Source organism: Aethina tumida, chromosome 5 (assembly GCF_024364675.1).
Source record: "Aethina tumida isolate Nest 87 chromosome 5, icAetTumi1.1, whole genome shotgun sequence".
NCBI classification, from domain to species: domain Eukaryota; kingdom Metazoa; phylum Arthropoda; class Insecta; order Coleoptera; family Nitidulidae; genus Aethina; species Aethina tumida.
The window spans coordinates 18,283,624-18,303,284 of record NC_065439.1 but is presented as its reverse complement, the minus strand read 5'-3'; the positions used below and the strand labels follow the sequence as shown (position 1 = coordinate 18,303,284).

The 19,661-nt window shown below is 31.3% G+C and overlaps 2 protein-coding genes across 2 annotated transcripts in view; both read right to left on the bottom strand.

Moving 5' to 3' along the window:
- Window positions 1–57: 57 nt before the first annotated feature.
- Window positions 58–1,598, bottom strand: LOC109600488 (uncharacterized). Its single transcript, XM_020016646.2, has 2 exons — window positions 1,459–1,598; window positions 58–1,171 (listed from the first exon to the last, which is right to left on the bottom strand). Exons 1-2 carry the CDS (start codon window positions 1,468–1,470, stop codon window positions 149–151), a joined length of 1,035 nt encoding a protein of 344 aa, XP_019872205.2. The 5' UTR covers window positions 1,471–1,598; the 3' UTR covers window positions 58–148.
- A 10,446-nt stretch (window positions 1,599–12,044) lies between these two features.
- Window positions 12,045–19,661, bottom strand: part of LOC109600492 (octopamine receptor Oamb) — a 71,433-nt gene continuing 63,816 nt past the window's right edge. Inside the window, exons 4-6 of the mRNA XM_049967897.1 lie at window positions 16,569–16,788; window positions 13,705–14,127; window positions 12,045–13,616 (exon numbers count right to left, since the gene is read on the bottom strand). Coding sequence (XP_049823854.1) covers window positions 13,111–13,616; window positions 13,705–14,127; window positions 16,569–16,788 — 1,149 coding nt within the window. The 3' untranslated portion in view covers window positions 12,045–13,110. The remainder of the gene's footprint in view (window positions 13,617–13,704; window positions 14,128–16,568; window positions 16,789–19,661) is intronic.

Below are 19,661 nucleotides of genomic sequence, written 5' to 3'. Positions count from 1 at the left end.
ATATTGAAACATTAATATGAAAAATTTTAGTAAATTAAACCATAAAATAAAACAAAGTTGAAGTATTATTTACAGTTTATTTTAATATTATAATATACTTATATACTAACTTATAATACGTATACAATAGTTAATCAGTTAATCATATTTAATATACCAGTTCCTGTTTATACAGATTTTTGTCAACTGGCAGATTAGTTGCTGCGACTCTAAATCCATGCACAGCATCAGCAATATAGCTCACAGTCTGCAGAATTCCATTGGCATCGATGTACGAGTACCCACCCCTTGTTACTCCATCAGCAGTCCTTGTCTCAGATTTGGAGCTATGTGGGCTGACATATCCGTAGGAGTACTGTCCCCAGTTGTCCTGAGCTTGATGTTGGGAAGATATTGGAGTCTGCCACAAAGCAGGTGTATAAGAAACTTGAGCTGCGTGAGCTACAGGTTGCACAACTTGTGCCGCAGCAGTGTGTACGGGAATAACAGCGCCGTCGAAGTTATTGGGGATTGGACTCAAACTAATAGCTTGAGCACGAATGAGAGCGTCTCTTTGTTTGATGTTCTCGACCGCAGCCAAATGTTCAGCTCTGGCTTTGGCAACCTGGGGAAGGTCTTGCACTACTTGTGGCGCATTCGCCCCGACGGCATGGGCGGCGTACGCCGAGTTCAGGACGGCCAAGTGTTCAGCTCGGGCTCTCGCCACCTCCGGGAGGTCTTGAACTGGTTGAGGAAGTACCGGGATGGCCGGAACTGCATGAGCCGGCACGGCTACCGGATTGGAGTAGGCTACTCTGGCGGAAGCATGTTCGGCAGAGATCGCAGCGAAGTCGGCCAAGTGTTTGGCCTTGGCGTATGCCACATCCGGAAGATCTTGCGGGAGGTTGGAGGCTGCAACTCTAAAACCGTGGACCGGATCGGCTACGTAATGAACGGTTTGTAGGTGCCCGTTAGAATCGATGTAGGAGTAGCCGCCTTGCGTCACCCCATCGGCGGTTTTGGTCTCTGTCTTTGTTGACGTGGGGGTGGCGTAACCGTACACGTATTGTCCATAGTTGTCTTGGGAGTGGTGAAGAGAGAGAATTGGATGAGCGTATGGTGTTAATCCCACTGTTACTCCCACGGGAATCACCGAAGAAGATACTTGAGAAACCACTACAGCAAATAATATCTAAAAAATCAGATACATTTAGAGTTAGTCATTAAAACATACATTGATACATAAATTAAATCTATAATAAATTAAACATTGCTACACATTTAATAAATTAGCTCTTACATAGTAAACAGATGAAATGTATGCAATTACTTCGTTAAACCACTTTCAGGAACAAAGAAACGACATATGCTTATCCAATTGCTTTAATTTGCATTTAAATTAAGCAACTAGGCTATAAAAATGCATTAGGCAATAAAATAGTAATATTTTATTTATTAAATATTTAAAATTGGACTTACCAGGTACTGCATCTTAGAAGGTGTACTTTTCAAATAACACCACCACAACTATTTGAAATGTGACCTTAAGAAATATATAAGCATTATACAATGCCCCGCCTAGATAAAGTTTTGCATAACCGTATGTATTGTAGTTAATTCATTCAATATAAACAAGAACTACACTCATTAACAACAAAAATAGATCAATAATTAAAATAAAATTTTGGTGTAATTTTTTTTTTCAAGAAAAAATATTAAATAAACATAATAATAAATGCATTTGTTACACCTACATAAAAATGGTACTAACAGTTTTCAACTGTTAAATTTGTGATTTAATTTATAGAACTATTAGTGTATATTTTAATTAAATTATTTCTTCAATGTTGATTGACAAAATCCCAAGGCTGCACGAATTCTTGGTTCCGCATGTTTGTAAAGATAGACCGGGGTTTTAAACGTTGCTAAATTTGATGTGGGCGATTTTTCAGGGAGTGGTCACCATATAAATTATATGCTTTTTACATGAAGGACGAGGCAAGTGATCTTCATAAACAATGATATGTTCCATCTGAGAATGGTCACGATTCGTCATACTCCTTCATTCAAACGCGAAGAGAATAATTAAGAATTTAATTCAAGAATTTGTGTAATAATATTGTGTTAAACATTTCTAAATGATATTACAAAAGCCAATGAATTGCAATTTACTGTATTTGTAACTTTCTCCAATTCATTTTATATATAATTCAAACACACAGGTAATATTTGTATGGCCATCTAGGTGAAGGCAGCCGAACTAAAATCCAATAATTATTTCCTAAAGGAGGTTTTAACCATATAATTTATTAGAAAAAATTTTACACAAATTTGAATGATATTATTATTAATTGAATTTTATTGCAATTTTGTTATATAAATGAAGTTGATGTATATAAAATAATGTTTACTTGAATGAAAAATGGCAGTTTTCTAAAATGTTCATAGATGGCGCGTTTACATTGATACTCCTGGATATTTCCCCAAATATTGGAAATATTTTAAATATAATTTTAATAATTTTGTATATACTATATATTATATTTATATACATCATGACATATTTGAAATTTATATAATGTTTGCAATTTAAAGTCTCGTTTTGTTGCTATTTTATCGTGTCCTGTTTAATTTACTAAAACATTTAAATGAAATACAGAGTATTTAATGAATGGAAATGAAAAGAGCAACGTACATGTGAATTGACACTTTGGATAAACCTTTATCATTCTTGACATGACTGGTTTCCCTAAACATTATTCAAAGCAATGGATTGCAGAGAATAAATATTTAATTTATTTTAAGAGACTAGATAAATTTAGTTGAAGAAGTAATTTATAAAGTCTGCTGAACAAAATGATAATGAAGAATGCATTCATTATTTATGGGTATTTTATTCATTTATTTAGTGGGAAGTTCAAGTATCCATAAAAGTGAGCCTTCGAAGCGATTACTTTTTATTTCTATCTCATGCATTTAAATCTTTTTAATTTGCATGTTCCACATACCTATCAATGTTTTTTCTACTATAACATTTGGAATAAAATTCCTTTTTTTGGTTATAAAAGGACACTTTATCGGTAATAAAACATCTTCAATAAATGAATGAAATTATTTGTCTGGAATGAGTGTAAAAATAGAAACACATTAACCTGCTCACCAACTTGGCTTTCTGGGCTTCCGCTCTTCGGTTTTTATATATAATATAAACGTGACATGAATCAAATCTTCCGACTTTAGTCCGAGACACTTTTATTATTAATTTCCACTGGCCCACTTAGAAATTGTAGTTCTTCCCACAATCCGAATTGTTTTTCAATCAATACATAATTTGAAAAATTTAATCTCCAATTAAATGGTAAATCGGCTTACCAGCCCATAAAAGGTCCACTCGAGACCCTTAATAAAAGACCCGACAATGAATTACATCAGGAATGGAATTAATCCGCCATAATCAGATAAAAATAAGACCCGATATTCTTTTCTGTTAGGTGTGGGCGGTCGAGCCGGGAGAGTGGAGGCAACAAAGCGGTACGTCCGACCGATTTGATTAATTGCAGGGCCACGGCAAGGAGCTTAATTATCTCCCGGGCAAAGATGATCTTACCGGCAAACCTAGCAGGAATAACCGCTGTAAAATTAATCTGTGTTATTGATAACTCACATAAATTCAGTAAATACACGGTTTGGCACCGCTCACCGCTGGTGTGATTATTATTAATTATTAAATTCGAAATTGTTATTTTGCTTTTTTCGTAGTGCCGGACTAAAAAGAGTCTGGCTTAGATACTCAAAGACCAATTCTTTAAAAGGTCGAATAACCTCTATAATTACAAAAGCAATTTCCAATTACGTCATTCTTTTTCTTTAAAAGCTAATAATTAAATTTTTCTTTTCTAGATTGTACAAAATTTTATGTAAGGGAGTGAGGAAGACATCGTCAAAGTATAAAAAAATTATACTACATTAGGCTAATTCTATTAATCAATTATATTTAATAATTATCACATAATATGTCATTATTACACTTAATTAATTATATGATAATTCAATTTGTGTTTACTTAATTTATTGCTAATGGAATTATACACAATATTATACTTTTTAGCTTTATGTTTATTAATTTTTTTGTACTAACAATTAAACAACTTCAAGATAAATTAAATAAATATGTTTATTAAAAGACTTGAATTTTATTGATTTATGACTTAATAAATAATTCTGTAATCTCTTCTCAAGAATCTTTCATTTTACCAAAATCAATTAAAATATAGTATGATAATAAAATATGAAAATTAATTAAATTTCGATATTCAATAAAGATTACTTTAGTTAATTTAATTTTTTTATATATACTATTGATAGTACCTCATCTACAACTTACAACATCAACTTTCAACCTATTTATTAACTTCATTCTCTAATCATTAACTTCAAAAATTTTAATCTAACAAAAGATTTTAGGCATTTTTGTCAAAAATTTTTATTGATTAATATAATGTTTGACCCAAAATACGTATATAAAAGTAATAATTAATTAAGTTGATTTGAAAATCGATTTTGAGAACCTTAAAAAAAAGACAATCCTGATTACAAACGAACATTGAATAAGCGGATCTTAATTACAATTTAATTAATCACTCAACAAAATGCATCGACCACATTGAAAATGCTAATACCCTAATTGCATCCGTGTTGACACACAAAGCTGTGCAAATTCAATTAAAAGCGGACACAACCCGAAATGGACCGGTTCTTTTTTTCCGGTCCCGAATCTTTGTTCCGTGTTGTGCAAACATTATAGCAGTAAATCAGTTTTTGTTGGCGCGATTCCGAATTTTGGTTTCGCCGTGTTTATTTGTTGAAATTGTTGGATTTCTTGCGCCTGCAACGTAGGTGTAGTGGATGTCATGCGGGATTTGGGTCGTTATCTGGTAAAGGACCCTAAACTGTTGACTCGGACAAGCAGATAACTACTTGAAATTCCACCGGGACTTGAACCACAACGCAAATCTTGCTCGTCGCAATTTACATTGTCGCAATGCCGTTTCGGTGCATACGAAACATGTTTATTAGCTGTTTTATATTTGGTGGATTTTGGAGCACGGTTTTATTTAATCCTATTGTTATTTGTTAAGGGCTTTAGAGCAGTAAAATCCATTTGCAAAGCCACACGACCATTATCTGTTGGGTTTTATATGTCATTTTTTTTTTGTTCGGATATTAAGTTTTACACCAAGCTGAAAAACAGCCAATCCCGAAACGCACGATATACAGATAATGTTTATTAGCTTAGCTTTCGGAATAATACCAGCTCCACATAATGGACTAAGAACAATCTTTGTTCCTCGCATCTGGCATTTTCGCGTATCGTAAAAATGCCCCTAGAATTGTTTTTTATTGTAATTCTAGTTGAAAGTTATCATCGGCCGGCTCTTCAAATAAAAGAAAATGGAACGCAAACCGACAAAGTTATTTTATCACGTGTGGAGGATTCGAGTGCCGTAAATACAGAACAACTCATATTGGTTATGTATGTGTCGGGTCCTAGGAAAGTTGTGGAGATATGCGTGGAAACTTTTTTGATCTTCATTTATATTCAGTCGGAATACGTCTGTTGAGGCGAGGGCTTTCGAATAAATCCGGGCCCGGTTTTCGCATGCATCAGAAAGTCCGATGTGCAACACTGGCGTACACAACGTGATGACAATTATTGTTGCCCTTTTTTTTTGTCAAAGCGTAAAGTTTGAGGAACATAATTTCGGGCAATTTTCCGAAGGGAGGGAGGGAACGGTTCCACTGGCGCATTATGATATTGCACATTTAGTTAAATTTAATCCTATTAGTCACAGTTTTATGAGCATATGTATTTGTAAGGATTTTGCAGTAAGACTTTTAACTACGTTCCGACAATACGAATTCGCCTAAGGCATTATGTTTCACAACTGGGTCACACAACTGGATGAATTTAGTTTGCCTACAGTTTAGATGAGAAACGTCACATTAGATTTTATTTATTTTTTTGTTTTTTTGGGCCGAAAGGCAACGCATAAACAACTAAAACTAGAGCGAAAGTTTTGGGAAAATGTCGCACGATTTATGTTGAACGCTTCTGTTTATTGATTCTGTCGACAAATCAGTGTTTGTTTTCAACAAAGTCCTTTATTGTATTTCTGGTAAAAACAGTAACTTTTTTCCTCTGTAACTTCTTCATGTACATTTAACTTCATCAAATCTAATTTCAGTTTCATTTTGAAATCCAATTCTAATTTCATTAAAAATTCCGATTCTAATTCAATTTGTAATTCCAATTTTAATTTCAATTCTAATTTTAATTCCAGCTCTAATTCTATTTCTAATTTTAATTCTACTTCCAATTCTAATTTCAATTCAATTTCCTAACATTCCAGTTGTAATTCACATTCTAATTACAATTCTAATTCTATTCCAATTTTAATTTCAATTCAACTTCCTAACATTCCAGTTCTAATTCACATTCTAATTACAAATCTAATTATATTCCAATTCTAATTTCAATTCTAATTTGAATTCTACTTCCATTTCTAATTTCAATTCAAACTCTATTTCCAATTCCAATTTTAATTCCAATTTGTTTTTAAAGAACTTTTATGACATTAAGTTTCACAACTGGGTCACACAATTGGATAAATTTTGTTTGCCAACAGTTTACAATTAAATGAGAAACGTCACATTAAATTTTATTAATTTTTTTGTTTTTTGGACGAAAGGCAACGCATAAACAACTAAAACTAGAGCGAAAGTTTTGGGAAAGTGTCGCACGATTTATGTTGAACACTTTTGTTTATTGATTCTGTCGACAAATCAGTGTTTGTTCTCAACAAAGTCTTTTATTATATTTCTGGTAAAAAGAGTGACTTTTATCCTCTGTAACTTCTTCATGTACATTTAACTCCATCAAATATAATTTCAGTTTCATTTTGAAATCCAATTGTAATTTCACTTAAAATTCCGATTCTAATTCAATTTCTAATTCCAATTAATTTCAATTCTAATTTTAATTCCAGCTCTAATTCTATTTCTAATTTTAATTCTACTTCCAATTCTAATTTCAATTCAACTTCCTAACATTCCAGTTCTAATTCACATTCTAATTCTATTTCAATTCTAATTTTGATTCTAGTTCTATTTCAATTCTTCTTCCAATTCTATTAGCAAATCTAATTTCAATTCAAACTCTATTTCCAATTCTAATTTTAATGCCAATTTGTTTTTAAAGAACTTTTAAGACATTAAGTTTCACAACTGGGTCACACAACTGGAGGAATTTTGTTTGCCAACAGTTTACAATTAAATAAGAAACGTCACATTAAATTTTATTTATTTTTTACTTTTGCGACGAAAGGCGGCACATAAACAGCTAAAACTAGAACGAAAGTTTTGAGAAAACGTCCCACGATTTATGTTGAACGCTTCTGTTTATTGATTCCGTGCAAATAACAAGAATATAAAATTGTAAAACGACGACAAATCAATATTTGCACAGAACAAAGTCCTTTATTGCATTTCTGGCTAACAAACGCTGATTTTTTCAACTTAAGTAACTTATACATGTATTTTTAACTCCTCGTTTCCAGATCTAATTCATCAAACCAAATTAGCATATAAGCCCAATGATTAGAAACACGCGACGTCAAACGAATTACGCTCAGACCGCGTCTAGTCTATTTAAGAAAGATCCATCCGAGATACTATAGACCCCTGTAATTATATCGTCGCAGTTTTATTCAAGGAAATTAACGACTAAAATGCGGCGTAATTTGATATTTTGTTTCGTCGGTGAATTTAACACCGTACGGATAATTCATCATATGAGCAAAAACATCACTTAGACAGATACGTTCGAGGTATGGAACATTAATATAGGAAGTTAACCAAATTATCCGAAAATTCAATCATTCCATTATAATAATTAGGCTGCGTAGTGAAAATCAATGATTAAATTTGTCTAGAAAATACGCCTTTGATACTCTTTCCGTGTAATTAAAATGGTTTCATAGTGTGTGCATGTCAAAGGAATTTTTTTAGTCAAAATGCGCCTGGTTTACTAACCCGATCACTTTGATGGTTATTTTTTTTAGCAATAAAAGTACCATGAGCATTTATTGCAGTGTTATAAAGGAACGGACGTCAATGATTAGTTAAAATATTCCAATTAATTTCTTTAAAGCCTCATAATTTAATTATATAACTGAAAAATCTAAAAACGTGACTCTAACAAATTCATGTCATTGAGACAAAAATATTAATTGACAGGGTAACTAATTAATGTTAAAACAGGGCGAATGAAATTATTTCCATTCATTTTACACAGTTGATTATTTCAAGCACATAATTAAATCTTTTATACGGAATAAACGGCGGAAACCTATATTTAATTAGAACGGAGTGCTTTGTTCATAATATGTATTTCATCAATTTCATGCCTGAACATGTTTGGTTTGCAAGGTTTTATTTAAATTTATGTCGGTGATTCGGAGAGATCATATTCAAAGCACATACATATTACACTCGTCGTTTAACTTTCCTTAAAATAATTTGGATGAGTTATACCATTTGAATATATCATTTTTAATACAGAAATTAGTCATATAGTTAGAAATAACATAGAAGCTTTGAAATAATTTATAAAGTTTAATAGAAAAATGTTAAAATAAAAGGTCTTCAAAATTTGGGAACACGTCCCATGACAAAAAAAATCAAAATAAATTTTTTTCTGAAGAAAATAAAGCTTAAGCTTTTAAAAAATATTCAGTACCGTAACAAATAGGGCCTAAAAAAGAGAAAAGCGTCACGGAATCTATGCTTCATATCATTATGAAGAAAGTTTAATGGTTACTATAATTTTGTCCATTGAAAAGTAGAGTATGCAATTTTTTAAAGAGTACAATTAGATCATATTTTTAATATGTACTCAGTGTCAATGAAGAAGGGGGTGTCCAAATTTAATATTGCAATTTCTTTGTTACTGAGTATATTTTAAGTTCCTATTATAATTATGAATACTCTACATGGAAATATCGCACTTACCTGGAAAAATTGCTTAAGAAAATAAAAAATAAAAATTAATCTTTATTAATGTTTTTTTATTTACTTACATATTACATTGAGATACCAGATTTTAACATTTTCAACAAATATGGATTATTTTATATTTGTACAAGTATATTCACTGTTTTAATAAAATTAGTTTTGACTAGTTTTTACTATATTATACAAGTTTCTTTAAATATTAAGTAACATAGAAAATTTTGTTTACCAACTGTAATTAATTAATTTAGTTTATATTAGACTAGATAGAACTTTGTTCGAAAGAAAACATAATTGATATTAAAATTCTAAAACTTTGAACTAGAAAAATTCGTTGTAGAAAAACATATCTAAGATTTCATTAAAAGGAATACAGTTTGTAAACAAAATAGAAACGCCACCCATTGAATTAAATGTGGCTAATTCAACGAATGTATCATATTTATCTTTATCCTAAAAAATCTATGTTTGGCTAAAAACACAGCCTTGTTTCAAATGCCTTTCGCATTTGTTAGTGTAATGGATTAAACTAAACATGGAAGTACCGAGACATTTTCCGTGTCGGACCGATGGAACTCTGTCTATACAATCTCAAAAAATTAAAAATAGTTTAAAACAGAACAAATGGAGTGAGTGAAATGAACATTTAATTAAGAGCCCTTTTATAAAATGTTAAATCCCATCTAATGCGAATTTTAATGTCGTCCTTTCATTTAACACAAGATAAATGACACGAAACGAAACGGCGCACGGTGGCGCCCCAAAAAATTTATCTAAAAATAATTCCCGCATAAAATTCACATTCCTCTTATTCCCGCAAACCTCATCAAAACCCCCCAAAACAAACACATGACGTCACAGATGAAATATCATCACGGCTTAAACATTTATTTTCGAGTTACAATCGTCATTTTCACCCCATTGTGTCCGTACTTATTCATGGAGGCGTCGGGCCTGCTTACGATGAAAGAATTTAATAATGTATCTCATCTTGACGTGGAGAATTTTAGGTGAAAATATGTCCGAGCGGCGTATGATTTAATAATAAAATGTCACGGACACATCTCCATAAATTATTGGATGAAATTCGAAAAGAAACGGATTTCCCGCAGAATTTTTGTGTTTTGGAGGAAATTTTGCATTATTCAAGTGTGTGGAATCTGATTTTATTGACATGGGTGTTCAAAATTGTTGCAAAGAAGTAGAATAAAGGAAGCACATATACAGACCTAAATGATTTGTTATGGGTTTATAGAAAATCAAAAGAAATATCAATATGAGATGTTGGTGGTAGTTGCATCGTTAATATTACCTATTTTTTTAATATTTCCAATATGCTGATACATTTAGTTTAAGCTGAACTGGTATATGAAATAAGTAACTAAAATGTCAACAATTGTAATTTTGAGAAAACTCATCGTTGGTTAACAAAAGTCACAAAACGTTTGATACTTTTCTTTTAATTTCTTGCATTTTAAGGAACAATAAATTTTTTATTTCAAATAGAGTAATAATAAAATTCTCACGCCATTCGATGATATACATACTCAACATATAAAATGAATATTTATCTAGAAGAAAAATATGAAAAGAGACTCATCCGACTTAATCGTCCGTATAATATCGCATCTGTGCTTTCTTATTGTTTAAATTAATTTAAAACTATTTATAACACAGATGTTCTTTTATATATTTAGTATAATCTCATATAAAGTGTACTTCAACATTTCAATAGAGAAAATTCTGCGTCTAATAGTTGTTCCATTTAAAATAAAAAAGTTATTGGCATTCATAATCATAAAAAAGGGAAAATATTGTTTGTATTTGGGATTTTATTAATGCTACTGATCGAATACATTTTTATTAATGAGTATCCATAATAAACTTTATAATCATAACACAGAATCACTGATAAAAATCAAATAATTCTAGAATTTTAAAAATTAAAAAAAATAATATTTATAATATTTACTTTAAAAAGTTGGTGACGCTTTTAAAAGCACTAAAAGATAGATAACTTACAAATTATAGCAGGAATAAAATATCAAATTGACATATCTTTTAGTTTTCTATTAATTTCTAATGAATCCATTATGGTAAGTGAATCATATAAAATATTGAAAAACCATTTTTTAAAGATGCAACTTTCAGTTTTAGTTTTAAAACAAAATTGTATAAACAGATTCGCATATTCGAAGAGTGGGTGGGTGTATTCAAAAGTTGTATCACAAGATCTATAGAAATACGAATCCCTTTCATTCAATTTAATTGCCCAATTAATCCTCTTAATTTTTATTAGTAACAAGTAACATTCAACGAAGTCGAGAACATGTTGATTCAGATTTGTGTGCTAATTACAAATTCAAACTAAAAAATACTTCATCATTAACGATGCACACTATAAAAAAGCTTATTGAAATTTACAATTGCTTTGGCTTAAAAACCTATTTAAAAAGGCACGTACCAAAAACGTGATTGTAGTTTAATACAATAATAACAGCATCGCGGATCAAAAAGGAAATTCGTAAAATTTTGACAGATTACACAAAAATCCCGCGTTAAAATCACACAAAAGGGTCCAACAAAACGTGAAGCACCACACGACACATTTACACAACGAACACAATAGAAAATTTCGTGAGAAGCGACGAAAAACCGTAGACACGTCTTGACAGAGAGATATCATCATTATTGTACTAAGCAATCACATCTTTCATACTTTCATTTTATAAAATAAAAATTGCGAATATGAAAACATATATTTACAGTTTACAGTTTGTTTAGAAGTAATGGCTGAAATATATTGGGAAAATAAGTTTTATTCTTTTCACAATAGTTTCAAGTGCTTTTTAAAATCGTTTTGAAAACTTTTCGTATTTTTACAACGATTGTAATAAGATTAATATCTATTAATACTGAACATTAAATTTCTAATAAATTAGTAATTTGTCTGGTACGAACAACAATAATCAAATAAATTTCTGGTGTTACTTATGTATTTTTAGCGGCATCCCGATCCAAATTATACAAGAACGAATCAATGCAGAAGCTAATCTAGATCTTAATTAAAAATTAATCACAAACATGTTTGAATCAAATTCAATGAAAGGTGTTTGTACCTCCACAGATCTTATATCAAAAATACTGTAAGATTTTGCAGCCTTGATTTATCTAATTTCTTTTAGATACCTTAAAATATTTTTGACTTTCTTAAAAAACTAAAAGGCAGTTGGTATTATACTGTTAAATAACATGCCACCAAATTTATGAATTTGTTAAACATTAATACATCTTGAATAAATAAATAAATAATAAATAAATAAATTGGTTTATTCTGATTGTGCGTTGTGATACGTAGAAACAATAAATACTTACCTAAACATTACGAGTAGTACATATACCATTTACATAGTTTAATATGTTACAATATACTTACATCTATATAGATAAGTCGTTAATCTTTCCCTCTCCAATGAGAATAATATTTTTGTTTATATTACACGGTTTGTCATTAATAAATGTTAATTAACATTTTGGGGGAACTAAATTGTTTTTAGGAAAGGCCACTGTTCCTTACGACTATGGATGGATTTTTGTAATTTAAGCTCATGGATTATTAAAATTTATCAGATCATTTTCGAACAACACTACAAATTGTGTAACTGTGAACGTTTTTTTCATGAGAAGCAACAATAGTGTATAATTAACTGGCAATTACGGGAACTAGTAAATAACATTGTTAATGAGGTAGTTTTGCAATTCCAAGAAAAATGCAAATACTAATTGTAAGTAAAATTTTGTACAACTGTTCACATAGGTATTATTCAAGCACCAGTGTTTGTCTCATCCAAATTGTCAATAACAAGATCAACAAAATCCTATGCGTTCATTTCCCCCCAGAACATAGTTGTGAACTACCAAAAAAAAGTCGGCGTAAGGAAAGTTGGCCTCTCATACTCGCGTGCACCTAAAGTCTTTGTTGGTTGTTCGTCAGCCATACACACACATGGCCACTTTGATCACGGAGCTCCTGTCCAAACACATTTTGCCCTTACAATTGCGTCACCTTGAATCCGACGGATCTCCGCCCGGGTCGCTCTCGTCCCCCAACGAGTTGTTGCCTGGCTGTTGGATGTTATAGCTGGGCGACCTGAACTGTCTGCCCACCATTTGAGATCCGTCGGAGCCTCGTCTGGAGTTCGGACCGTCTTTGCCCTTGCAGAAGCACTTGCAGATGATCCTCTTGAAGGCGAACCTGAAGTCTTTGGAGAACAGGGCGTAGATCAGGGGATTGATGGCACTGTTGCAGTAGCCCAACCAGAATAGGATCGAGAACACTAACGGATGGATGCAGTGCGTGCAAAAAGCTCTGATGAGGTACATCGTGAAAAATGGCAGCCAGCAGAAAATAAAACCGCCGACGATGATGCCCAAAGTTTTCGCCGCCTTTGTTTCCATTCTGAAACGCTTCACTTGTGCTTTTATGTTGCGTTTGCCCATTTTTCTGGAGATCATTTTCGGCTTGCCGTCGTCACATGAACTAGGAGACGGGCTAGCCGCTCTTTCTCCTGTAACAATCAACACAATTATTGATTAACGAAATTTCTTAACACCTTGTGAAGTAAATTATTAATTAGAACGAAGTTTTGAACTTACTACCTGTACTATCACAGCTACTAGACCTCCTGGAAGAAGACCTCCGATGCGACCCGAGCCTCTGCACTCTGAGATGATTGTCTCTTTTGCACAGGCCGGAGGCCGTGGTCTCCTTTCCGTTCACCGAATAGTGCACGGCATAAGACGGATGTCCGGTGGGCGAGGTGGGCGTCACCGCCAATAAATTTGGAACCACGTGAGGCGATAGGTTCTCGTTTGAGGGATAGCTGACGCTGATTTTGACGCGCTCGTGCCGGCCCCGGTTCGAGGGACTGGGGCTGGCGCTGCCCGTTGTTGTTGTGGTGCTGTTGGAGCCGTTACTGTGTGGGGAGCCGAACTGGCGCTTACCGGAAGAGCCCCGGCCTCTGTGTATGCGAAGGGTTAGGCGTTGCTCGTCGAACCGATTTCCAAGGCCCTTCGAACCTGGAAAATAAAATTGGTGTGATTCATGGTTATACGTAGATTATTGTGTGTGATTTGCCTTTGATAATATTAAAACGAACATGCAGTATTTATTTACATTTAATTGCAATCCCTAATAATTTCCCGGTACTAATAATGTATTCAAAACGGAGTTAAACAGAAATATTTGTGTTGTTTCAATATAAAGGATTTTATTTTCTGCATACCATATATATTTTATATATATGTAAATGTCTGAGAATTGAATATTTTGTTATTCAGCGCTTTGCGTATGATCTGTAAATGTGCTTTTGTGTCAAGTCGAGCTTTTATAATCATTAGATATTTCACTTGGAGGGAAATGTGATAAATATACTGTTTCGTGTCTTGAGTGCTCGTAAGACTCAAGTACAATTTTGTGTTAAGTTTTTTCTTGGATATTACATGATATATCATCTAAACAAGTCGATCCTTCAATTCTATTATCACTAAATTTTCTCATGGTTAAATTGATTTATACAAAACTGTGTCTCATGAGATTTAAACTTAAAGTATTTTAAAATTTGATATTATCAATTTAATAAAAAACGAAGTACATCAAATAGAATTAAATACTTATTGTATCTTGTTATTTCATGATAAATTTATGTAAATAAATATTTGAGTTTGAAGTAGTAAAATGGGTAAATTATTCAAATTTGATTACATTAAAAATATTTTTATTTAAACAAAAATAGAAATAAAAAATTATAAATATATATATAAAAAGGGTGAAAAATTTTAAAAATTAATTAAAATAAAAAATGAAAAATGAAATATAAAAAATGAAAAAAGAAAAATGAAAATGAAAAATATTAAAAATAAAAAATGTAAAATGAACAATTTTAAAAATTCAAAATTCAAAATTCAAAATTCAAAATTCAAAATTCAAAAATCAAAAATCAAAAATCAAAAATCAAAATTCAAAATTCAAAATTCAAAATTCAAAATTCAAAATTCAAAATTCAAAATTCAAAATTCAAAATTCAAAATTCAAAATTCAAAATTCAAAATTCAAAATTCAAAATTCAAAATTCAAAATTCAAAATTCAAAATTCAAAATTCAAAATTCAAAATTCAAAATTCAAAATTCAAAATTCAAAATTCAAAATTCAAAATTCAAAATTCAAAATTCAAAATTCAAAATTCAAAATTCAAAATTCAAAATTCAAAATTCAAAATTCAAAATTCAAAATTCAAAATTCAAAATTCAAAATTCAAAATTCAAAATTCAAAATTCAAAATTCAAAATTCAAAATTCAAAATTCAAAATTCAAAATTCAAAATTCAAAATTCAAAATTCAAAATTCAAAATTCAAAATTCAAAATTCAAAATTCAAAATTCAAAATTCAAAATTCAAAATTCAAAATTCAAAATTCAAAATTCAAAATTCAAAATTCAAAATTCAAAATTCAAAATTCAAAATTCAAAATTCAAAATTCAAAATTCAAAATTCAAAATTCAAAATTCAAAATTCAAAATTCAAAATTCAAAATTCAAAATTCAAAATTCAAAATTATTAAAACGAAGTACAAGAGGTCTAAAATAAAATGTTGTACGTAGAATTCATTTCGTAATTATTCTACTGGAAATACAAATTGTATCCCAATTACATTTGTTAATATTAAATATTTTATTTGCGTAGGTTGATATGTGTGTGCAACGTACATTTAATTTAATTGCATTAATATAAAGCTTCGAAAACTTTATTTATGGACTGTACTTTACACCGTTTGAAACAAAAACAGTAAAACAATTCCCATTTAAATTTAACAGCAAACAACAAGTAAAACTCTATATCTGATTGTGTATACTTGTTTCCGTATCTATCTCGAAATAAATTTATAATGAGCTATTTACAGCAGTAAAAATAAAATACACTGTGAAGAGTTCATAAAGTACGATTTTATTCTAAGAATAAAAATACCCTATAGTATATTCTAAGAATTTATACGGTGAGCGGTTCAGTAATAGTATACACACCCCCGCCATAAAATGAAACATTTTATTTCAATGAAAACTTCGGTTACATCCCCTGAATAATGCATTAAACATCTACATTTCTAATAAAATAAAGACTACGACTGTTACGGGCAATTTTCCTCATTTTCTCCGCTCCCGCTTAAGATTTTCGACGAAATAAAAATATTATTTTATACACGATTTATATCGTTTCGAGGGAAGGTTATAAATTGAACAAACCGAGATACATTGTAACAAAATGCGCCGATAAAAAGGGTACTGGCGTATAAAATTACTCTCTTAATTAAAGCCCTACTTTCGCTGATTAAAAAAGAGTGCACGAAGACTGTATCATCCAGGAGTCATGATTGATGGCGCCGCCCCGGCTCCCTACTCATTAAATCAAACTGGAATCCGGCGCTGTTTCGTAATTGTGTCCGTTTCTGTTTTATTTTCGTACCTTTCGTGGTCCTGAATCCTTGGTTTATCGCCCTAGTTGTCCTGACGGCTGCCCGGTATATCCTCCAGTAGAAAAACAGCATCACGAACATTGGAATGTAGAAGGACCCGAGGGCGGAGTACACCACGTAACCGACCTCGTTTGTCAACTCGCATTTCCATGGACAATGGGGATGGAGATCTTCTTGTAGGGTACTATTACTATATATTTCTTCACTAGACTGGAACAAAAGATTCATTATTAAACCAGATTTCAAGAAAATATCTATATGTAATTACATAAATAATTATTAATTTACTAGATAAATTTAATAAACTCACTGACAAAGAAATTGCAACACCATGAGGGGGGTAATTTTTGGTGTAGGTTTTCTCATGTAGACTTATGTTTCACCACAATTCAAATAATTTTTTTATTCGTTGTTTTTTGTTAATTTAAAAAATTAAACTTATTGTTGGATCCAAAATTGATTTAGTAAGATAAGGGAACTATTGTTCATGGAAGGAGGATACTTTTAGTCTTTATTATTAGAAGAATATAATGCTTTGTGCCATGTTGCCTGGGTTAGTTTTTGTAGAGATCTATGTGAATCTGATGTCACGGTTAGCCAGATCCCCCAACCTTTCACCCATAGACCATGTTTGAGATATGACGAGTAGAAGCTAAGAAATTTACCCCAGACTCCACGGACTTTAGAGGTTCTAAGAAATAAATTACAGGTAGTTTGGGATACTATACCTGAAGAGGAAACCACCTCATTGAATCAATCCTAAAAAGTGTTACGGAGTATTTGGATAACCTCGATTGACAAACACATTAATAAATAAATTATTTAAAAAAAGCTAAAATCTTTGATATTTTATTTCCAAACTCCAAATACCAAAATAATATTAAATTTGAACACTCACTTCTTGGTTTTGTTTGTCACTGGACAAAGGCAAAAATACTTTTCAACAATATTTCTTAAAAGTTACAAGCTCCACAAACAGTATTTCTCAAAAATAGGGTAAACATTTCTGGAATTAATTCACTTGGTTACGTTAGAAATTTCTTATCTTTTGATGTTTAATGATTGATTGTTAATAGTATTTTCTAGACATAAAATGAAAATTCAGGAGAAGAATCTCTGAATTATTTTCTATTTTTTTATCCTTTGACGATTTTTGAATAACCGGTTTTCTTCATGGATAAAGGCAAATAATGTTTTTCAATAATATTTCCGAAAAGAGCAATAAATAGTATTTCTTAAATATAAGGCATACACTTCAGGGATTTAGTTACTTGGTTACTTCAAGAACATTCTGTCCTCTGAAGTTACAAGAACTATAAATAGTTCGCAGGAAAAAAAATTGGGATTCAGTGGAATATTTTAAAGTAAGAATAGATTTATAATAAAAAATACTAATTAATCGTTAATAGACTGGCTTAAATGTACCCATAAATTTATTTGCAACACTATAAATACAGATAAATGTGGTCCCTGTACTATGGCGCATCCACCATAATTTTAAAAGAAGGAGTTGTGCCTACTGATTAAAAATTAACAATCTAGCAGTCCAAATAAAGGAATAACAGTAAAATAATATTCCCCATTGTCAACACCAAGAAGGGGGTAATATTTGGTATAGATTTTCTCATGTAAACTTATGTTTTAACACCATTCAAATAAGTTTTTTATTCGTTGTTTTTTGTTATTTTAAAAATTTAAACTTATTGGTTCGATCCAATATCGATGTTTAGTAAGGTAAAGTAATGGATTTATTGCCCATGAAAGGAGAACACTTTAAGTCTTTATTAGAGGCAACATGATAGCGCCCCTTACCTTGATCGTCCCAAGGATCCAATATTTCAGTAAAATGTGCCATGTTGCCAGGGTGTTTAAACGTTTTTGAAGAAATCCATGTGAATCTGATGTCACGATTAGCCAGATCCCCCAACCTTTCACCCATAGACCATGTTTGAGATATGACGAGTAGAATGCTAAGAAATTTACCCCAAACCCCACGGACTTTGGAGGTTCTAAGAAATACCTCGTTGAATCAATCCTAAGAAGTGTTGCGGAGTATTTGGATAACTTCAATTGACAAACACATTAATAAATAAATTATTTAAAAAAAGGTAAAATCTTTGATATTTTGTTTCCAAAATCCAAATACCAAAATAATAATAAATTTGAACACTCACTTCTTGGTTTTCTTTGTCACTGGGTATACTACTTTGCTCCATACTTTTCAACAATATTTCTTAAAATTTACAAGCTCCACAAACAGTATTTCTCAAAAATGGGGCAAACATTTCTGGAATTTATTCACTGTGTTACGTTAGAAATTTCTCAACTTTTAATGTTTAATGATTGACTGTTAATAGTATTTCCTAGACATAAAATGAAAATTCAAAAAATTTTTTCTATTGTTTATCCTTTGACAATTTTTGAATAACCGGTTTTCTTGATGGATAAAGACAAATAATGTTTTACAATAATATTTCCGAAAAGAGCAATAAATAGTATTTCTTAAATATAAGGCAAACACTTCAGGGATTGGTTACTTCAAGAACTTTCAGTCCTCTGAAGTTACAAGAACTATAAATAGTTCGCAGGACAAAAAATTGGGATTCAGTGGAATATTTTAAAGTAAAAATAGATTTTATAATAAAAAATACTAATTAATCGTTAATAGACTGGCTTAAATGTACCCATAAATTTATTTGCAACACTATAAATACAGGTAAATGTGGTCCCTGTACTATGGCGCATCCACCATAATTTTAAAATAGAGAGTTGTGTCTGCTGATTAAAAATCAACAATCTAGCAGTCCAAATAAAGGAATAACAGTAAAATAATATTCCCCATTGTCATTTCAACATACCAACGACTGTTTTTCCCGTGCGTGAATATAAATCGCATAAAAAAGCTCAATAGTTCCGCCAGAGGCAATAATTTTAGCAATCCCCCCGCATAAAATAAAAACCGCCATAAAACCGCAACAGTATCGATATTGTCTCCATGAAACGCTCCAGACGTATCATTGACACAAATGAACCAGAACGCAAAAGAAAACGTCCATTAAAACACGCCACGGACCGAATTAAAA